Source organism: Orcinus orca, chromosome 2 (assembly GCF_937001465.1).
Source record: "Orcinus orca chromosome 2, mOrcOrc1.1, whole genome shotgun sequence".
Taxonomy (NCBI): domain Eukaryota; kingdom Metazoa; phylum Chordata; class Mammalia; order Artiodactyla; family Delphinidae; genus Orcinus; species Orcinus orca.
The window spans coordinates 83,900,755-83,924,043 of record NC_064560.1 but is presented as its reverse complement, the minus strand read 5'-3'; the positions used below and the strand labels follow the sequence as shown (position 1 = coordinate 83,924,043).

General features: G+C 38.7%; 1 protein-coding gene across 3 annotated transcripts in view; it reads right to left on the bottom strand.

The window, feature by feature from the left end:
* Positions 1–1,816: 1,816 nt before the first annotated feature.
* HMG20A (high mobility group 20A) overlaps positions 1,817–23,289 on the bottom strand; it is a 69,849-nt gene continuing 48,376 nt past the window's right edge. For all 3 annotated transcript variants that reach the window (XM_004276340.3, XM_049705735.1, XM_033440130.1), the window contains 8 exons: positions 22,662–22,809; positions 20,052–20,264; positions 16,849–16,981; positions 15,846–15,877; positions 10,058–10,133; positions 9,136–9,351; positions 7,756–7,898; positions 1,817–4,279 (listed from right to left, as the gene is read on the bottom strand). In XM_004276340.3, the coding sequence (XP_004276388.1) occupies positions 7,762–7,898; positions 9,136–9,351; positions 10,058–10,133; positions 15,846–15,877; positions 16,849–16,981; positions 20,052–20,264; positions 22,662–22,809 (955 nt within the window). In that variant the 3' untranslated portion in view covers positions 1,817–4,279; positions 7,756–7,761. The remainder of the gene's footprint in view (positions 4,280–7,755; positions 7,899–9,135; positions 9,352–10,057; positions 10,134–15,845; positions 15,878–16,848; positions 16,982–20,051; positions 20,265–22,661; positions 22,810–23,289) is intronic.

Below are 23,289 nucleotides of genomic sequence, written 5' to 3'. Positions count from 1 at the left end.
CATCCCTATCTCATGGCTCCTTCTCCTTCCTGCATTTTTCTAGGCTAACAGAGTTTACATTTATGCTTCTGGCAGAAGTTTCTCCCTATTGACCACATTCCCATGAAAACTAAACTGAAATGGCTTCTGGGTGAGAGGAAGTACATTAACATTTTTCAGTTGACCTTTGTAACTCTTGATCCTCATCTTTTTTGTGAGTTGGTGTATGAGCTAGTGTTTATTTCTATAGATATAAAATATATTTCTGAGCACAGGCTATGTATCAAAAGGCAAATAAATAAAACAAAGAAAAGGCCCTTGGAACCCTCAGTTGCAAGGCAGGAAATTTAGAGGGCAGGAAGTAGCTATGAGCTTTTCCGCCAAGCAATACTTCAATTTCCCCACCCTCAGGGAAAGATTATCCTGTTGTTGTTTTAACCCGCAGATGCTGAGCAGTTAGAGAAAGGGAACAAACAACTGGGGGAGATATTGCCACCTGTTTATGTTGACTTTTACCAAACAAGACTGGCCACCAGTGTTGAGGGTAAGGGAGGAGCTAAGGTGGGAACAGGAAATGCTAACTCAAGTTGTCAGCTTTCTGACTGTTTAAGGGGGAAAAAGGTGCCAAGGAAGTACGTGGTCATTCTCGATAGCCAAGAGGCAAAGGCAGGATGACGCATCTTGTTTACTAATATAGCAGGGCTGGCCTTAGTGTATGCATGGAGTCACACATGTGAGTCATGAAATTAACTGAGCTGCCTACTCTGTATTTATTTTCTCCTTCCTTACTGACTAAAACCTGTATATTATTGGGGGCAGTAATGTCCAAGGAAAGATGAGATTCCTCTGCCTTCCATATAGCTAGCTGTTGTCATGTGATTGTGTTCTGGAAGTTGAGTGTGGCTTCCAGGAAGGCTCTTTAAAGGGTGCTGACTCAGCTGAGTTTGCCCGTTTTGTCCTTGCCGGTTTTTTCTTTTCTTTATGCTGCCAGGAATTTCAAATGACGGCTGATGGTCAAGTGGCTATTTTGGACCTTGAGGTGACCCTGAGAAAGGAACCACATTGTGGTGCAGACAGGAGCCTCTATATTGGTCTTGGACTGCCTACCTTTGGAATACTTTTCAGTGAGAGAGATAAGTTTCTTATTCAAGCTTTTGCTGATTTGAGTTTCTGTTAAATGTAGTCAAGCCTGATCCTAACTGAGTTACCTCAACAATTCTTCGCATTCATGTAACAGAGTCTTCATATCCTCCAAGGCATGGTCGATTCTGTTACCTGATTCTATCTTTCTAACAAGTGTAAGAGAGCTGAGGCATGTCAGATGAGAAAACTGAAGCTGGAACAAAGCAAGTCTCACCCAATGCCACACAACTAGCTACTTGGAGAGCTGCAGGGTTTGGAAGCCAGGTGAGCTCACCCCTAGGATTTTAAAAGCAGGGTGGAAGTAGGTGACAAATTTCCTTTAAAAATGATTCTGATTGGTGAAGTAGTGGTTATTTTTAAAAGCAAGCATTTAAGGACAATTTATCTCTTCAGTCAAAAGGAAGTCAAAAGTCTCCTATCAAGGGGACTGAAGTCACTGACTTTAAGAACATCAGACTTTCAAGTTGCCTCCAGAATACTACTGCTACATTAAAATGAATTATAACTCATTGTATTCTTACAACATACATTAAGAGAGCCGAATTCTCAAACAGGCTAGGACACATTTTGAATAAGCAATTAGTAAAATGAATGTGTTACTGCTTTAAAAGCATAACAGACTTGATGATTAATGTAGAGTTGACAAAGTCTTTACGATGAAAAGGCAATGCAGGTAAAAATTGAATCGGGTGGATTCAACACAGAAAAGTTTTAATGAGGCAAATGTCAAGCAAGCATATCGACTTCTTAAAAAACAAAGAAAATCTAAAAGTTTAATTACAAAAACACTTGTACAGAAAACTTGGCATTTCAACAGTTTCAAACACATGTACACACATTTTTTTCTAAAATTTTATTTTGTCAGAAATAAAACACTTTGTCTGATTTTCCTCAGCTGCTCCTTGTGTTTCAATAAAAAGAAAGAAATCTGTAACACTGAATAGGCAACAACTTATTTCTTGAGAAGAACATGTAAGTGCAATAACATCTACAAGTTTACTGGGAAATGTGAATTAGGTATCATGTTAGCCTGTGACCTCATTTAGTACCTCCTGGCTGGGCACAGAGGAGAGAGGAGGTGACGCAGACCTGCTTGTTTTGTGGCAGCTGAATCCCAGCCACCAGTGAGTCAGGTGTGTCGCTGCTAGGAGGGCCAGCCAGCATGTCAAAAGCAGGCTGTTATTTTGTGAAAATGATTTCAGACTGCAGGCTTTCTCGAGACCTCGTGCTTTCCTGAATATGCAGATGTCTCAAGTCAATGTCAGGTATCCTGGCTAGACTCAGGAGAACGACGATCTTTGGACCAGCTTACAGCCTTTCCTGGTCTACGGCACTGCTAAGAACGCTGTGCAAAACTGACACAAAGGAGAAACAGAGAGTAGGAGGAAGAAAGGAGAGAAAGTATTTGGCAGAAGGCAGACACAAACTTCCAGAACCGGCTTGGATGTCCTGCCACAGACAGTGCATTCCAGCTTGGACTTAGCAGGCAGGGAGTCTGAAAGAAGTCACAGGAATGGCAGGTGAGAGCAGGAAAACAGGAAAAGAGAGAAGAGCAGGTGAGCTGGCTAGGTTTACAGAGATAGATAATGATGGGCTCTTATTCTAAAAGCCTGCCAAGTGGTGATACATGGGCTTCGGTACATGGAAATTTGATGTGTGTTCGTATCAGAATTTTCAAAAAGGTTTTTTTTTGTTGTTTTATTTCCTTTGGGTTAAGAAAGAAATCAGGGGAGGAGATGCTGAGAAGACAGGATGAGGCAGCAACATGACGGGGGTTTCTGGCTTGCACCCTGGCCTGTGAGTATATTGTGAGGGGGCCACACTTCCACCCGCCTTCGGTGGGGTGGTGCCTAGACAATGGGCTCAGCATGCCCTGCTTTGGCTCCAAAGATCTCAGCTGCAACCATCAGCCTCGTGCTCCAGAGCATCCAAACACAACACAACAAAACCAAACCCTGAGGTGAGAAACAGAAACCCTTCTTCCCTTTTGGTGTTTAAAAAAAAAAAAAAAATCACTTACTAATTAAGCAGGGAGAAGGAAGGGAAGCCTGTCCTTTTGACACAGACTCTGCAGTTATGATTACAGAAGGAAGACAAAGGACATGAGAATTCCTCCGTGTCCTTCTCCATCAGCTGGAGGCTATTCTGAATGGCATTTCCACCCATCCGTATCCATGAATCGGTACACCTCAAGCAGACAGGGATTCTCTCTGTTTTCACTTATGATAAACTTTAGGATTTTTTTCAATACCAAATGAGAAACTACTTTTCTCGTTCTGTCCTGTTTACCAATGACCTTTTCCTCAGCAAAAATATTCCACAAGTCACTGCCAACAGATGGGAACAGAAGAGTCTTGCTGGGGCTGGGACGCAGGGTATGTGCACGAGCAATGCTCAGAAAACAGCAGGCAGTACCAAGGAGGAAGGAAAGAGCATTCTCCTTCAGGGCAGCAACCACAAAGCCTCCACGAGGGCTGGCACCCTGAGCGCTGTGTGGGATACGAAACACAGCCTCACTCCACAGGACACTGTCAACAAGAAGCTCCTTTCTTTGGAGTCACAGTAGGACAATGATGGGAGAAGACTGGGCCTGTCCAATGAGAGAAACTCTCCTTCAGAACCCTGCTGAGCAACAAAGCCAAGAGGTCAGAAAATGGAGATGTCTAGCTTGGTGGGGGTGAAGGAAATAAAAAAATAACCCCCAAAAGCATTAAGAAAAAGTGACAGCTAGGTAGGAAAACCACTGATAAAACCACAGAGCCACTGATAAAAGAGTCCAATCTGAATGAAGCAGAACAATAAGAAGGCTTCCTTTCTGCTGCAGAAGATGCCAGTCTCAGGGGCGCCTGGTCAGCAGAATATATGCAGACCCACTTCAACAGAAATAGAAATGATAGGAAACTGAAGACTCGGGAGAGTGGCTGTACACGGTCAAAGCTTCACGAAGACGATTCCATAGGAAGTTCACATACATGTTCCTTTTGTTGCTCCCTCATATGGCTTCCTGGGGTGAAGGCATTTAACTCAACTGACAGTTCCTTCACAAGCAGAGTAATCTGTACCTCCCTCTCTGCCTCCACTCAATTCAAATTTCCATGGATGGCTTCTCATTCCAAACAAGTAAAACCACTTACAGAACATCTTGGAGCTCTAAGACCTGTAGAATTGGGAGAAAAAAAAAAAGGATACCAAAACGTAAGCACAGATCAGAAAGGGTTAGGGCTATGGGTTAAAATAATGCCTTGCTCTATTTTCAAAAGGGTTAAGGTACGTGGAAACTAGAAGAATGGTATAGATGTTCTTATTTACAAAGCAGAAATAGAGACACAGACGTAGAGAACAAACATATGGATACCAAGGGGGAGGGGGGTGTGGGAGGAACTGGGAGATTGGGATCGACATATATACACTCTTGATACTATGTATAAAGTAGATGACTAATGAGAACCGACTGTAGAGCACAGGGAGCTCTACTCAGTGCTCTGTGGTGACCTAAATGGGAAGGAAATCCAAAAAAGAGGGGATATGTGTATACTATGGCTAATTCACTTTGCTGTACAGCAGAAACTAACACAACATTGTAAAGCAACTGTACTCCAGTTAAAATTAATAAAAAAATAAAATTAAATTAAATGGAAAAAAGAAAAACTTCATGGAGTTGTGGCAAGGAGTCAATGAGCCAGCACACGTAAAGTACTTAGGATGTGCCGGCATGTGTAAATGCTCACAGTGTTGTTTATTATTATTATGCAGAATAAACACCCAGTGCTACGTGGCCAAAAAAAAAAAAAAGGGTTACGGTGAGTAGCAGGGTGTATGTAAACTAAAGAGCTCATAAAGCTGCAAGCAACCAACCTCACTGAGGCATTTTAGACAACATTTCAATGAAAAATGTGGCCCTGCTCCAGCTCAGCCACAATGGGGAGGTTGGAAAATTGCCAGCCGAACACAGAAAAGCAAGTATCAGGGACAAATCTGATGATGAAAAATTAGTACTTTACTTTAGTCCTGGTCAATCAAAACCAATTTTCTTCAAGTATAAATCTAAGGCCCTCTGCATGGATAGGGATGTACTGTGCGCATAAGATGAATACATTTTTACATTGATAAAAAGGCAATCACATATATATATATTTTTCCAATCCTCAAACAGGCAAATATTTATCACTTGGTTCAACTGAAATCAAGCAACATATGGCTTTTGATAGTTTATATACAGTAGTCATCTGTCAATATGAAATCACCCCCATGACTTCCTCCCAGCTCCACTTTTTCTAAGTACAAGTCAGCCACAAAGAAAGATGACAGCTGGGGTAATTCTTCCATTGTATAACTATAAAAATAATTATAAAATGGCTGACCAAAATTTTATAACATTATAATTGCTGGATTGTAATTTTTTCCTAATTACCTCCCATTTATCTTAATGCTCTCATTCTAAGATTTTTTTTAGTGCTTTCCCCTTACACCCATCCCTACCTCCTTGTATCAACGTTTTAGAAACCCCACTGAGTTTAGATACATGTGTTCTAGGTCTGGATTCTGCACCCACATACTCAGGTATTTTCAGGCAAGAGATTCTGCCTCTTTGGGACTCAGTTTCTTCATATGTAAAATAATGGGATTTCTAAACACCCCTTCCAGCTCTAATATGCTCCTCTAAAGCTGTAGACCATTAGCTTCCTTTCACTCACTGGGTCCTGACAATGGAAGAAACCTTTGCCAAGCTCATGTCAGAGTAATTAATTGCACCATGAATGCTGGGGACATCAGGCCTAGCTGTCTGTACATATTTGTATAATGAGGGCAAGCTAGTGTTAATCACAGTCTTTATAATTGTTTCATTTGACAGTTTCAGAGGGTACGGAGAACTATCCATTCTTAGTTATGTTTATATGGCTAGATTGTAAGAATCTGCGGTAATAAAATGGTTCACATTTTCAGGTACTGTTTCTTTCAAGAGCAAAATATTTGTAGGTTAAAATCAAGAATAATCATCACATTCTAGGTTTTCAAAGACACCTCGGAAAGCAGATACTACAGTTTATATCCTTAAGATAGATAAAGCTTTAGGAGAGTCTCACTGGCCAAATGCTCAAAATGGAAAACCATTTTTGGCTCAGAACTTGCAATAACTGTCCTATACCTATGTGAGGAGACACCACGTTATCAATTACTGTGTTCTTTCACAATCCTCCACACTGTTTCTCCCAGCTCTCTCTTTTCAAGCCTACAAGAGTGTTAATTGAAAACACTGTGTGAAAATGAGAAAGATGACGAGCTCCTAAAAATCCCAAGCCTAGATTTACAAGCTGTTCCCTTCACATACAGCAGCAGTAATGCCATTTCTTTATTCTGCAGGGAGTCCAGCCATCTCTTAGAAGTATGGTCTGTTCCATCTGGCTACTCACTAGAAGGACAGTAATCCTTTCCCCATCAGAGCACGGCTGAGGCTAAAGTATAATAAATTGCCTTATACAGTTACTATTTGAGGGCTTGGACAAGAAGGATAAAGACTACTGCTTTTGTCTATGCTGCCAGATGTGGCCTCACTGGATAAAGAATCATGGGTTTTATTTATTCTTGCACATGTTGCTCAAGGTCCAGACCATGTTAGAATGTTAGTATGTATATGAGTGTGCTCATGTACCTGCAAGACAAATAAATTAGGATCCAAGCCCATGACCAGCCATTCTAAGGAGCATATCCTGCTATCCACTCTTGTTTTAGTATTCATATATGGCCACTCATTGTATGGTCCAACCCCAAGATTTCCACACAGTTTATATGTCTGCAGGTATGGAACAATTTAACTGACAGACCAAAGGGCTGTCAATTTTGTGGAATGACATACTAAAGGGTACCCTATCTCTACAGGAATTTGAGTGATGATACCTGATGACTGACCATTAGTACCACAAAGTTTATATAAGCAGATCCCTTTGGGAAATGTACTTTTTTCTCTTCTAAAAGGATGCAACACATACTACTAGTCATTTGTTGAATATGTTTTTAAAAAGCTTATTTTCTCTTTTCTCTCTTTGTACTTATTGAGAGTTCATTTATTTTTTAATATATTTAATCAAGGCATTAACTGTTTCACTGTAAGTTTAGTCCACATTAACATTTAACATACTACAGTTACTCTGATATTGAGTGATAAATGAAAAGCTTCTTACTTATAGAGTCTTGTACACATACAATGTCTCACTGACTATTGTAAATTATCATTAACTTTACAGGGGAAAGGAAGCTTAGCAATTAAGTTATATTTATTTTGTTCTATGTGTTGTTTGGAGGGTTGTTTTCTCTAAATTTCTCACTCACCCTTCAAAGCTCTTTGGGAAACTAATACCTGAGAATACAGCTCATAAGTGACAAAGCTAGAACTGAGGTCCAACCACAAAAATCACGCTCTTTCCATTAAGCCATGTGGAGGCATGCATGAAGAAAAACTATCTTGATTCAGTTTTCCAACACTACATTTAGCAACCATGCAACAGGAATCTTAATCAAGTCTCCAACTCACTTATTCAATGTAATTCCAGGGTTTTACTAGTATTGATAAAGTCTAATGCCATCTTATTTTTGATGACACGCTGGCACGTACGAATCATGTCAGTGAGCACTCACCATTCCCTAACGATCAAGCCTGTTCACAACTTCTCGAACTGTAGCTATGAAGTTTTCATTGTCTTGGGGATTAGCTAAAATAATACTGTGCAGTCTGTTCATATAGGAGTCGATAGTGTCCACTGTAGGTGTCTCTCCACTTCCTGAAGTGAGATAAGAAGAGAAAGTAAGAAAATCCTCCCATTCAGTTCAACCATAACACAGATCAGTGATTCCACAGCAAAAGAAACTTGACTCTAATGTGGTCTGCTCCATAGAGAAGATTTTATTTTCAGAGGAGAGACTTTTAGACCTCAAAGAAATGAAATTAATCCACATACTCTAAATAAACAGATGGGCTATATAATTGCTGTGCAGTATATAGGTGTAGTTGCATAGCACAAAAGGTTAAAGACTCTCCCAGCTCTGCTGTAACTATTTTCAAAATGAAAGAGTATATAAGAAATACTATGGGTTTCCCTGGTGGCGCAGTGGTTGAGAGTCCGCCTGCTGATGCGGGGGACACGGGTTTGTGCCCCGGTCCGGGAGGATCCCACGTGCCGTGGAGCGGCTGGGCCCGTGCGCCATGGCCGCTGGGCCTGCGCGTCCGGAGCCTGTGCTCCGTGGCGGGAGAGGCCGCAGCGGTGAGAGGCCCGCGTACCGCAAAAAAAAAAGAAAAAAAGAAATACTAGTATTTATTTTCCTTTTCCTTCCCATTAAGACAATATTACAAAGCAAGAAAATATACATCAGAAAAATGCTCTGGGGGGGATGGGTGAGTTGGGGGAGGGGATCAAGAAATAAAAACTTCTAGTTATAAATTAAGTCATGGGGATGTAATGTACAGCATGGTGACTGTAGTCAATAATATTGTACTACATGTTTGACAGTTGCCAAGAAAGTATATCTTAAAAGTTCTCATCACAAGAAAAAATTTTTTTGGTAACTCTGTATGGTGATGCATGGTACTAGATTGTGGTGATCATTTCACAGTGTATACAGATAGTGAATCATTACGTTGTACACCTGAAACTAACACAATGTTATATGTCAATTACACCACAATTTAGAAAACAAAAAAAGAAAAGTGCTCCACTCAGGACTTTAATATTACACAGTTTCCACTGTTCAGAGTATCAAATTAAGCTTAATAGAAAGTAGACTGTATGAAAATACAACTGAAGAAAAATTTAACTGAGCAGAGAGCCTGAAATTCTGGATGATTTTAACCAATACTGAGATTCTATTACATGGCCCACAGAAACCTCTGAGGAAAAGACCCCTGAGTTTACTGATTTTCCTCTGGAGGTGAGACTTCAGCCTCACCACACCAGTACCAACATGAACAGCACCTCCCCCCACCCCTGCCACTTTACAGGGCTCAGCTAGGGATGACATTACCAGGCAAGGGCATGCTGGCGAAGCTGCTTGTCAACACCTGCCGCAGGGTCTCCAGGTGCTGCTGTAAGACGGTGTTGCGGCTCCGCTCCTGGATCACGTCCACCTCCAGCTTCTCCACCGCTGTGCGCATGCTCTCCACGTGCTTTTGCAGGGCTGCGTTCCTTTCCTCAAACTCCATGTTGGATTTTCGAAGCTGACGGAGCTCTGCCTCCCGAGCTGAGGACAAAACCCCGACAAAACACAGGTAATACTAGCCTCTCTGAGGAGTCCCGATGACTCTTACAGGAAGTCCTGCTTAGCTGTCTCTAATTAGCTACCCCTCCTCATGTCCCTATTCTCATTATGGCCTTCCAGATAGCAATTTCAGCAGTAAAACGCCTGGCTCCCCAGAGTTATTTTAATTCTTAAAGCTGGTCATATTCTATACTTAAGATTGTAAGGAACAGCTGTAATTCCCAGTATTTGTTTGTTTGTTTGATTTTTTAAAGCTGTGAAATGATAAGCCTGAGGGGTTCCACAGGGGGATCCTGGGAGACTGGGCAAGCACAGCTGTGGGTCCACATCTTTACTGCAGTGGGGCCAGCTTTACTCATATTTATTTTATATTTTGGACATCCATGTAAGCTTTCATTTGTACAAAGGGTTCTAGGCTAAGAGCCTGAAAGCAATTGAATTAGTGATGTATATTTATTTCCTCTGATCCAGAGACTAAAGCAGCTTTGACAACAGTGGCTCAGCTGTCCTCCACAGGTCTCTGAGTAGCTGCTTTTAATACAGAGTGAAATGGAAGCAGTTTTCTTCTTCCAGACCAGTCTCAGGGTCTGGAATATCACTACCGTTGCTTTTCAGCAATGAATTCCTCCCGACAACTAAATCCCCTGTCATAGACCTGAGTAACACAAAACGATCCTTTGGTAATCACCTTTGCTGTGGTTCAGGAATTCCTCTGTAAATATAGGGATGTCAAAAACAGACCGTTCCTTTACCTCTGCTTCTTTCTGTGAATCAAGAGTAACAAAATAGTTAATTCTTAAACAGAAGCTAAATTAAACAGTAGTGCCTAAAGGCACAATGGTCATGTTTTCCTTAAAGAAATAGTAGGATGAGCAGGAATCAGTCTAGGTGGGGCTGTGAGGAAAATGTATTCACCTTTTCTTTGGAACCAAACTTTCATAGAGCTCAAGCAGGTCAAATATTCAGATCTCTCAGGTGACAACTGCTGTGCAATGAGAAACCTTAAAACAAACCTACATAAACTTCCCTAATGGAGATTTTGGAAACCATTTCTTAGCTCTGTGCTTTGAATAGTCAACAGTATACAGTGGAGAAAGTGGTTGAGGTAGGAATATAGAAAGAGAATTTCTAGGTTTTTTTTCTGTTGGTTATATACATAAAGTGCTTTTTATACATTAAGTGCTTTATATACATAAAGCACTTTATATACATAAAGCACTTTATATACATGTATATACATTTATATACATTTATGTATATACACTTTATATACATAAAGTGTTCTCTGAGATAGGATTATGCAATCTAAATTTGCAGAGTGGACAATAAGAATTTTAAGCAGAGATCTGCCAGCCATGAGTAATAATAATGGTATTCCACTGGGATTTCTACTTTTACTTCTACTTATTTACAAGGGCAGCCTATAGTTGGGGATCTTTTAGACTTTCTTCAGACACAGGAAAAACAAACAAACAAAACCAAAAATCCAGAAATAACTGGGCTCTAAGTATGAAAATCCCAAGGATTATGTGAGATAGAAAAGAATAATAAACCTAAAATGAATTCACCAATAAGCCATTAAAAATAAAAGTCTCACAAAACCACTGCAAAATATATTCCACAATGATCCTTGTGAATAAAGTCAATATTTCAAAATGCTTTGTCTGCAGTTTCTACAATGAATTTGAAGTTGAAAGCATTAAGAACATAAATTATAAGTGTCTTGGCAGTATTTAAAATCTTGCATAATATAAGATGGTAAAGAGAACAGTGGGAAATGAGTACTGAAGAAATTGATAGTGAAATCTGAAGATTCCAAAACCTTTATAACATAAAGAACAGTTTAAAAAATCTAGAAATCATTCCTATAGAAACACATTTAATGCCAGAGATAGAATGTATCTTTCCTACTTTTGCCACCACTAGTCTTTTATCTTTGAACACAAATATGATTTGGGGCCCAGTAGAAAGGTTAAACACTTAACAGCCTATGAGGGAATTCTGACAGCCAAGATCCTGTTTTCATACTGGTGTCTGCCTCCTTAGGGGTCAGGGCTGTGCTGTGTAAGCTGCCTGCCAATGGCATCTGATCAAGAGAGACGTCTAAGATGGAAGTCTGAAAAACAATGTATTTACCTGAAGATACTTTCACAGCACTTAATTTTTACCCTATCTTTTACCTCTTAAAGAAAGAAAGTGAAGTTTTTCAGAACAATTTAAAAACAAACAACAAGATTACCACTGAAAGCCCCAGTTTCAACATGCAAAGCTCTACCTCTAGCCAGCTCTTGGTGGATTTCAAAGAGAACTAATGTATGGACAAGAAAGGCTGGTTCCAGAAGGCATCTTAGGCATATTTCTCAGTGACTTTCTCTCTACTCTGCTGGCTTACCATATTCTTTAACTCTGTTACTATACAAGACATAACAGATATAAGCATAAGTCCATAAATGACTTAGGATAAGACCTTATGATTTTATCATCCCATCTTGTTCAGTCTCTTAGTTAACTGCACAGGCTTATATGAGATCAGTTTACCTAGCCATAGGTCTGAATATCTGCCAGTCAGATGGGTAGGTGGGGATGCTTGGCTTCCATTACCATGGTACCGAGAGCCCTCTCCAAGGCCTAGATTCTGCTCAGATGGGTAATTCTGCTCTTTTCCCTGCCAAAGCAGTCCAAACCAAACCAGGCTAACTACATAAGGGCAGAGGACAGCACCACATAGGTGCATTAACACACTGCCTTTTGGTATAGATTCTTAGAGTGCAAAGAAAGAAACACCAAAGCAATTAAATGAAACTGTTCAGTCTCTGAGAGGCAACAGAGAATTCTACTTAACTGAAGAGTGGTCATAAAACCCATCAGCACTCTTCCATTACTGAGTACATTACTTGGCATTGGAGAGGATCCTCTTGGGGGCTCAGATATACTTAAGCTGCTCCAAGGGTCACTCAAGGGATTAAAATCATAAGGATTTCATTACCTCTTCATTGAAAGGGTCTAATTTGTTCAGGCTGAGTGTCATTTTGTCATTTCCCATAAATTAAAGGAGAAACAAAATTATTGTTTCTATCTTAGTCCTCACATGAGATTTAGACACTTTCTTGAGAGTAACACTAGCTGACTCCTGGGTCTAGCAGGCTGGCTCTTGATTTGAGAGGAGCAAGAATACTCTTCACTTTGGTTTTCATTCTATATATTGAGTGGAGGGTAAGAGAACAGAGGCCTTTTGAACTGAAACTATTTTGCTGTGATCTAGGCTCAGGGCCAGAAATTCATAGAGAGTGATATGCTTCTCTCAAGTGCCCTTTACCTTAAGGAATGCTCTTAATATTGTGTACCAGGCTTAAGTGCCCCACTGCTATGCAGAATGGCTTGAATGGCTTTCAGGTCAGCATTTCTTTGGCTCTAATATGCTCTCCAGTAACTGCCTTGGCAACAATGTCTTAGGAATCTAAGTTCCATTAGGGAATACAATAGGTTTCTTTACTACATACACACAAATCAAATTGTTTCTGTCTCAAGTGGCAACAAATTTTGCTGACATCACAGGCAACCTGGCCCATTTTAACTTGCAACGCTGTTTATTCCATATAACGTGGCAGGTGCTGCCAGGACTGCTAAATAAGATGGGGCTACAGAGGCCTGGCTTTCAGTCACAATTCTGCCTCTAATTAATTCAATAAGTGACTCTGGGAAGTTCTTTCCTGTCTCAGGCAAGTCATTTTCCTCACCGGCAAAATGAGGGGGTCAGTCGAGAGGATTTCTGAGGTCTTAGTAGTTTTGAAGTGAGCCCGAAGGCTATTTTATGGCATTTGCCATTTTATTCCTAATAGGATAAGTAAAGGGAAATAAGCATGTTTTTAGAAACTGTGATGTTTTAGGCACTTTGCAAGGTACTTGCTCTTTTATTAACTTCCTCATAACTCTGCTCAAGCCATTTTACATATATATATATATATGAATATAAATATATCTGAAGTGCCCCACAAAACCTGGGTCATCTTTAAGGTCTGATTCAGTTCCTCCTTTCCATGGGGGCTTCTGTGGCTCCTTTTGTTTTCCACTTGTAGTGTTTTCTTATTTTTCTTAACTCTTATTACACTCTAAGAGGTTATGTGTAAATATGTTTAACAATTGTCAAAGAGGTTTTTTTTTAATTGCAACTCTTTTGAAATAACCTAGTTTAGTAAGATATTATTCAATAAAAACTGATAAAGTGGGGGGCAATAATTGGGTCAACAACCTTACTAAGAGAGCTTTATCCTGATGTGGGCATACAACAGATTTATAGACCCTACTGTACACACATTTGAGAAATTATTGCTGGCTCTCCACCTACTCCCTCCTTTTCTGTGTTTCACATGAGTCTAATCCTGAAACAGGGGAATCACACAGAGACTTATTCCTTTTCATATATCATAGAAATTCATATCATACTAAATAATGTATTTAAAAAAACCTTCATTTCTCAAATCAGTAGCAGCAGCTTCTATGACTAAGTCTACTGAATCTTTTCTGATGGCAACTGTTAACTTTATGAGAGGCAAAAATGCCACATATGGTTTGGGCAGTAAAATCCATAGTGATGAAAGGAGTCAGTCATTGACTAGAAAATGTGAGCTCTAATAGATTAAAATGTAATAGATTTTAGATTACTGTTCATACTCTCTTTTGTAACCATTAAGGACAGAGAAGCTATAAAGGATGCTTAATAGGGAAAAAAGGAAGTTTGATAATTTAATGATATTGGTGGGTTGGGCACACAAAGGAAGGAGAAATAAGTAATTATATAAGTATTTGGCAATATGGAAAGCTTGCAACACTATTCAATTATGATTTAAAATATATAGTGTACATACAGTTTCTCAAGCAAAAAAAAAAAAAAGATTTCATCCTAATTGAAACACAGAGATGTCATATATAACTACATTTATATAGGATTTATATGAATAATAAAATGCTAATATTTACTATGCTTCTCACTTTCTAATTCATGGATGGTAATAAATCTATTTGACTTGTGAATCTAAAAGTATTCTCTATGTTTTGAAGGTCACCAATATCAAATTAGGTATGAGAATTACAACTCCAAGATAAATACATTATTATTTTGAAGAAATGATTTCCTTGATTTAGTAAAAAACCCAATACATGCAAAAGAGTATATCAGAAAATTCTTTTTGTGTAAATATCCACTGTTATTTCAACAAATGGGTTTTGTATAGAAACAAATAAGTATTTATGGAAGAACTCTTCCATGCAAGGGCATCATGCTAGATGGGATGGGTACAATATGGAACTAGACCATGCATGCCTTCAAAGAGATTATAATCCAAGCGTGTTAATAACAGAAGCACTTGAGTAACTTTGGCACCTTAGCCAGATCAGCTAAGTGCGTAAGAGTAATATAGAGAGCTGTGAGGTTTAAAAGAAGTTGGAGGAAATAGGAAAAGCTTGAAGGAGGAAATAGAACTTGAAATAGGGTTTGATGGATGACTAGAATTTAGAGGCAAAATTGGATGATGGGAGAGGGTAACAGAAAAAATGAGTGAGGGAAAGAAAGTATTCTCGTGAAAGGAAGAATATGAGCACAGGCATGAGGCAGAAAAGGATGGGGCACCTGGAGGACAGTGAGTATTAAAGGTTTTTAAGTACATAAGATATATATGGGAAATATGGGAGTTAAGGTATTTGGAAAGGGAAATAGGGGCTTAATTACAGAAAATCCTGATTGCTGAGTTTGAATGTGATTTGGTAAGCAATGAGGAGTCATTGAGCATTTTCATGCATGAAATTACCACAAATTTTATTTTCTTAGAACCATATATTAATCATAGGCTACATATATATTTAAAGCTCTCTATGCAGCAGAGCCAACACACACAGGCCTCAGTCCTATACAGGAACACAGGTCTAAATCCTATTGCTGAGACTGAACCAATGGAGGGGAAAAGGCCAGTAAACAAATACGCACCAGTGAGGAAAGTAGGCATAGTAATCAAGATAATGTCACTTGTGGTCTGTAGATGCTGTAAGTTGAATAGTTCATTTTAACTAAATGCTGGATTCCCTAAATAACAACTTTTTGAGAGTCAGAATACAGTATCTGATGATGATAAACTACGGTCAAGTTATAGCTTTTAGTTGGTCCTCATTTCTATACCTCACTCCAAATTCCAGCCATCTTCAGCATTTAAAGCCAATAAAATTCTTGGACCATAAGAAAGGACTAGAGTTAGGGGCTTTAATTCAAGGACAAACTCATGACATAAGTGTCTGCCATATGCTAAGAGTCCTTGAGCTAAAGGCAACTAACCCAATCCTAATTACAGGATAGGAAATACTCTGCCATTCATTAAAAAACAGTCCAATAGCATTTCAAATAGCATCATTATTATATACATATCACACACACACACACACACACACACACACACACACACACGCTATGTAGAGAGAAAGTTAATTACCTCATGATCATGAGTGGCCTGTCGGGCTGCATCTAAAAATATGATAGAATAAGAACATTAAGCTGAAAAACAAAACAAAATAACAAAACCTAAGGAAATGACTATGCTAAGCTACAAAAACTGCTGGTATATGTGGGCTCTCAAAACATATCATATTTTCTCTGATAGCTTTATTAATCAGTCAACAAAAGTTAAAGGGAACCCCATCTTACAGGTTACACAGTTAGACACAAGAGAAACAGCAGACACAGTTCTTACCTTTGAGGAGAACAGGGCGGGAGAGTGGACAGGAAATACATGCCAAAGGATGTTTGCAGAACATTACAGTTTAGCAGGCAAGATGCCCAAATGTGGAGAAGACGCAATAGCTCAGGAATGACAAGCTATTATGAGTGGGGCTTCTTTCTTTGGCAGTGTTTCCTGAAGAAGGGGAACTTTTAGCAATATTTTAAAAGTGTGATGAACAATTTTAACGGAAGACAAAAGATCCATGAAGACTGGGATCTTCTGTATCTTGTTTACCTTTGCATCCTTAATGCCTAGATGAGATCCTGATATGTAATAGGAGGTGTTCAATACATTTTTTGAATACACGCATACATGAATGAGTGAATTAAAAGGATGATTGATCACTGGAAGCTGGGAGAAATGATCACATGAAAGGCTTAGAGGTGTTACAGCAAGGTGGTTATGTAGTGTAGCAGACAGATTTGTTTAGAGGTAGAGAAATGACTAAATTGGAAATAGAAGAAAAAGCACAGACAACTAAAAGGGTCTTGGAGCACAAGCCAAATTGTTGATACTGGATATGGAAACCCAACTGAAATTTCTAAATGAGAGCAATGTGATTTTAATAAAATTCCAAGATGATGCTTGTAAGTGAATGTAGTATAATAGAGAAATGATAGAAATATATCTTTTATATTCTCACTCTAATACTTGGCTTTGTGACACTCCATCATGCAAAACAAACTACAAATACATTTGGTTCTAGTTCTGATACCTTGCCTATGAGATTTGCCTTTCTGACGGTCCTGGGTTTTCCTACTGAAAACCTTGTAGGCCTCAGTCTTCTGATACTGCTCCAGCTCCTTCATGTAACGCTCCTTATCTCTGTCTGCTTCATCAAGGTAGCGCTGGGGAAGAAATATGGAATTATTTTCAAGAAATAGGTCTTACTGACGTAAAATACCAATGAACTCTTTGAAGAAAGCAAAGGATAATTAGCACATGGAAAGAAAAGTACAAGTGGGATAAGCTTTGAGAATTAAAAAAAAAAAGTCATGTGAATAGAATAAAATATCTCTTAGTTATAAAAGAAATAGGTGATTCTAACTTTTTAGACTACTGCCTTTCTTAACTTATTGAAGACAACTTCTATTGAGGTCATTCTCATAAAAAATTCACAAGAAGATTATAGTTCTTCTACTAATCCTATAGATAGAACTACACATGGCCCTAGAGTCCTCAAGAAGACTGAACACCACATAGGCACACTTAATCTTCCCAGGGGAAAGGATGGAATATTACTTTGTTTCTTTATCCCCAACCCACTCTGAGGAGATGATCTCATACATCAATTGGCCTTTAAGAGCCAGAAGAGTGGAGATACAAGGAACATAAAAAAGAATGACCTCACCCTATGGACCTAAAATGGACTACTATGAGACAGCCTGTATCTACATGCTTTGTGCTATTAATTATTTAAACAAAGTTCATTGATCTACTAGGATAATTTTGTTTAATGCCTTGTACTTTTCATTCATCGTTAGGTTTAAGAAATAAAGTATAAAAATACTCTTCTAAATGAACACAAACGAGTTAGAAATTATGTTAAAAGCCTTGTCCTACACAAGAGCCAGATGTAGGGGTCAAATGGCCAAATCTGGGACAATTTAAGTATCAAAATACTCAAGTATAGTAATAATTTATAAACCATTGGGAAAAAAAGAAATTCATATGCCTAAGCCAATTGTAAATAAATAACAAACAGATACATAAATGGAGGGAGGAAGAGGGCTCTTGCTTAGATTAGAATGCTGAAGGGCAACTGGCAAATGTGGAGGGAGTGCTAGAGTTGGAAAATCATCATTTTGCAACCATCATGGTAAATATTAGATCAGGCAAAAGTTATTAATGAATGCTAAATCTAGGGGGAAATTTTGATATGGAACAGACTATTTGAATGTTCTTAAAATGTCTCTGCACAGACTACTTATTAATTACAAGGGAGAGTAAAAAACTTCAGTGAGTGAGCAAAATTAACATTACGAATAAAAGGAACGAGGAATGAGGAATAAAAGACATTGTGTGCCTGCATATGCGATACCCTGAGAAGGACCAACGTCCACCTATGCAGTATTCTGACCAAGAATGCATAACCTCAATCTAATCATGAGGAAACATCAGACAAATATAAAATGAGGAATGTTCTGTTGAAAGTAAACAAAAAGAAGGGGGAGGAAGAGGGAGAGATGGTATTCCTAAAAAATATCAATGTCATAAAAGACAAAGAAAGGCTGTGGAAATATCCCGGATTAAAGGAATCTAGAAATTTGACTACTAAACTCAGAGCCTGACCCCTGGACTGGAATCTGAACTGGAGGGGGAAAATGTTACAGAGGAATGATGTTAGAGGTCAACTGACAAAACTGGAATATAGATGGCAAGTTAGATAAAAGTATTGTGTTAATACAAAATTATGAGGTTGTTAACTAAACTGTGGTTAAGTGAGAGAACATGTCTATTCTTAGGAAATTCACACTGAAATATTTAAGGGTAAAGGGCTATGATGTATGTAACTTATATCAAATAATTCAGAAAAAAATTGTATGTGTGTGTGTGTGTTTGTGTGTGTGTGTGTGTGTGAGAGAGAGAGAGAGAGAGAGAGAGAGAGAGAGAGAGAGAGAGAGAGAGAGAGAAGAGAAACCACATGCCCAAACTTGCCCAGGAGAGTATGAGCGCATGTGCGAAAAGAGAAAATGTGTTAATGACAGGTCAATCTGGGTAAGGGTATTTGGGTGTTCTTTGTATTATTCTATGTTTGTAACTTTTTGTACATTTTTTACTTTTTTTTTTTACTTTTTGTACATTTGAAAAATTATTTTCAAATAAAAATTTAAGAACAAAAACAAACATGAAAACCCTTGCCCTGCCTAACTAGTTAGTTATCACTGTTTGTTATCCCTGGAAATGACTTTTGCGTTTTTCCTTATATACTTCTGTATTGTCTGAAAAAATTTTAAACGATGAGCGTGTATTAATTTTGAAATAAAAAAATTAAAGAGAAAAGAGTAACTACTATGTACAGCTCATAATCCATTTATACATTAGAGCTAAAACAATGGATGATATACTCTGTTTTCTATTAGCTTGCTACCACAAACACAGAGCTTCAAGTTGCAACTCAATCTGATCTCTTTGAAATTTTTTGAATTCAGTTAATTCCCAAGAGTATTTTTCAATTTGGTTTTAGTTTGTTTGGAATTCTTTTTAAGGAGTGTAAGACATAAGAGAAATATAGACATATATCAGATACTGAAAATGCTGGGAACTTTCAACCCCTCCGACAATCCCTACAATCCCAACAATTTTGTGGCATTTCAACCAGTTCGTGGCTAACTTGTCTTTAATTCCTCTCAAATCTAACAAATGGATTTGTTTCAGTTTGGCAATAAGGTTAGTTTCTGTCTTGGAGGAAAGAGAATTCAAATAGTTCTTGCTTTATTTTTCATAGTAGGTTAAATTTGCCAGAACTCCAGTTTAAAAAGTTTATTAAAGCAGTAACATCTTTTTCTTAAACAAAATTCTTATGTGAATATCAGAATTTTATCAAAAGACCTTTTCTCATTTAACTCATGACTTTTCACTTAACTCGGCAGAATAAACCATGCTGATAGATTTCTTAATATTGAACTACTTTTTACAAAAATCTTATATGAACTCTCAGCATATAAAGCAAATAAAAGTGGAGCTGCTTTGGTTTGGGGGGGATCCTAGAGTCCCTCCTGCTCACGTCCCTGCAGCAGACCCTGAAAGAGTATAAAAACCACTGTGGAGAAAACAGCTATGAAGGACCCTGCTATTCTGGTCTCCTAGGCCCATGACAAACTTGGAGAATCAACAGTCCATTCTCTAAAAAATAACAAAAGTTATTTTTGAGATATAATCAAAACCAAGCAAAGGATCAGGAATAGGAACAATTACCTGTTTTTCCTCTGGAGGAAGTTTACTCCATTCATTGCCTAACATCCTTGTAATTTCTGGAAATGGGACTTCTGGTCTTTTTGCTCGAAGCTGTTCTCGACGCTCGTTCATGAACCGAACATATCCTGTAAGGGGGGATTTAGGTGCATTGCTGTCTCGAAGAGGTTTCTTCCTCTTTCTTCCTTTGGACCAACCTCCTCGTTTACTTCTTTGCTACAAAACAAGAAAAAATAAAAAACCCCAAACCAAATTACAACAACAAAAATTTCCCCAAATAACACAATAATCAACATCAACAAACAAAACAGGATTAATAATTGCATTTTGCTACCATTAAGGCCCTGGATATTCAAAGCTCTCCAAACCTGTTATAGGTACAAATGGCTGCAATGCAGTTTTCAAGAAGGGACCCCAGATGGTTCACCTGCAGACCTTTTTATGTACCATGCTACACAATGTTACACTAAGGGGCTATTTTAGTACTAATCCCAACAGATAAGAATGAGGGGTACCATGATCACATAAGCTCTGGCCTTCATATTCACTTAACAAATCCTGACTCCTGACAGGGGAATATTCTAAATGAGAAATGCAGCACATATACAGCACTGTGCCAGGGAAGCAGACATTGCTACAGTAGATCAGAACAAGATGCTGTCACAAGCACTGGGCAAAAGAAGAGGAGACAAGTTGTACTACTAGGATTAAAATCATTCATGAAGGGTGTTTCTCATTGATATCATTCAAAGACCAGTTTATTTCCCACAGCAGATAGCACTATAGATTTTAAAATTAATATCTAAGACTTAGAAAAATTTCAGCAACTATAATATATCCAAAATGAATACTAGTTCTTTGGCTTGCTGGTTTATTTCTTAAGATGTTTATTTTATAAAGGCAGAGGTCTTTATATGTTATTAGCTAAATCAAAAGACAATATCGCCCCCAAAAAAGTTTAAAGGACTGAAGTACCACTATTGTTTTACCACAGCCTTTTTCTTTGTCCTTTTAAACAGGATGCAAGGTACTTTTACTTCATAATTTTACAAATACACATAGCCTATCAGTTAATAAAGGTTTATGGATATAAGCATTTTTATTTCAGAGAAGAGAAAGATAAGCCAAATGGGACAAAAATATCTAAATATTAATTACCATACTGCACTCCTCCAAGTATATATAAAATGGTACAATAATTCAGCATTGGGCAAATGGTGTATTTGGTATCAGTTTTTTTGTTTTTCTTTTTGGTTTTGTTTTGTAAACCTAGTAACATTTAACATTAAAGCTACTAAGGATTTAAGATGTTTAAGAAGCCTTAAGCATTCGTCATAATCTTTAAGAATGCCAACATAAAAAGAATAAGCTCTTTCAAAATAAGAACAAAGACAAAAGTCAATGGTGGTACCCTTTTTTTTTTTTTTAATTGAAATTGGAACTCTTTTTTTATTTTTTTATTTATTTATGGCTGTGTTGGATCTTCTTTTTTGTGCGAGGGCTTTCTCTAGCTGTGGCAAGCGGGGGCCACTCTTCATTGCGGTGCGCGGGCCTCTCACTATCGCGGCCTCTCTTGTTGCAGAGCACAGGCTCCAAATGCGCAGGCTCAGTAATTGTGGCTCACGGGCCTAGCCGCTCCGCGGCATGTGGGATCTTCCCAGACCAGGGCTCGAACCCTTGTCCCCTGCATTAGCAGGCAGATTCTCAATCACTGCGCCACCAGGGAAGCCCGGTGGTACCCTTTTATAGCTAAAAACAAAAAAAGAGTACCTTAAAACATAGACAATGTAATCAGTCATTTGTGAGGAACACTGAAAGTCCAACAAGGGAATGATGGCCCAGGTCCATACAGAACCTTTGTGTGAATTAGAAAAAGATGCCCCCTATGGGACAATGAATGACTTGGTAAGTCGTGTGAACCCTTTGGGCACATATGACTCCATGCTGCAGGGTTTGGTGAGCAGAGTGTGGTCTTGAGTAAGGGCATGTGGACTCCTCGTTAATTACTTTAAAAAAAAATTTATTTATTTTATTTATTTATTTTTGGCTGTGTTGGGTCTTCACTGCTGCATGTGGGCTTTCTCTAGTTGTGGCGAGTGGGGGCTACTCTTTGTTGTGGTGCGCAGGCTTCTCTTGTTGCAGAGCACGGGCTCTAGGTGCGCGGGCTCAGTGGTTGTGGCTCACAGGCTCTAGAGCACAGACTCAGTAGTTAGATAGCCCGTGGCTCGCGGGCTTAGTTGCAACATGAGGGATCTTCTCAGAGCAGGGCTCGAACCCATGTCCCCTGCATTGGCAGGCGGATTCTTAACCACTGCACCACCAGGGAAGCCCTAATTACTTATTTAATTAAATCATGCAACTCATTCAGTAAGCATTTGTTGAGCGTCTAATCTGATGCAGGTATAAATTTTCTAGGTAGGGGAAAAAGAAGAGTCTACTTGTCTCTGTATCATTAAAACCATTAATATGGTTCTATGTGAAACAAGAAATATAAAACAGAATATTCTGCAGAATGTAAGGAGGCCAGAGGATGAACACCTCGGTCAACTCCCTTGCTGGCTGCTTCTTCAGAAGCCTCAGAGACCAGTAACAGGAGGAGATGCTTCAGCTTACCTCATCTTCGTGCCTCTGTTCATTGCCTTCTCCTGTATTTGAAGACTCATTCTGAAGCAACTGACCTTGGGAGAGATCCTCAACAAATTCTGGATTATTTGTGGATGATGAGGCTCCACTACTATATGGAACCTCTGGGTGGGTTATCCTGAAGAATGATAGGCAGAGTGGAAAAGTTCAGTATCAACAGCATCAAAAACTCCTACTTACCAAGGTTCAAGACAAATTTCACTGCCAGCAAAATCACATGCCAGCCCTTGAATTAATTCCCCCACCTCATTCTGTATAAATGTAAACAATGTCTCCATAGCAATTATAGAGCATTTTAAAAAAGGTTTCAGTGCTTGATTGGATCAGGTCAGTTCCATGAAGAAATCTCCTACTAAAAACAACTATAATCTTTCCCCCACAAATTACCTCTCTCCTCAATATAGACTTTACATTTTAGTTCTGAGCATGCAACTTTTATATGCTAGTTTCATGTATCTCCTTTTCATGTAATAAAAGGAAAATACTATTAATGGAAAAGAACAGGAATGGGAGTTGAAGAGGAAGTTTGCCCCCCTATCACAAAAGAGAGCGTTCTTTAAGGGCATAAGAAATATCTCTTATGGTACATTCCATAGGC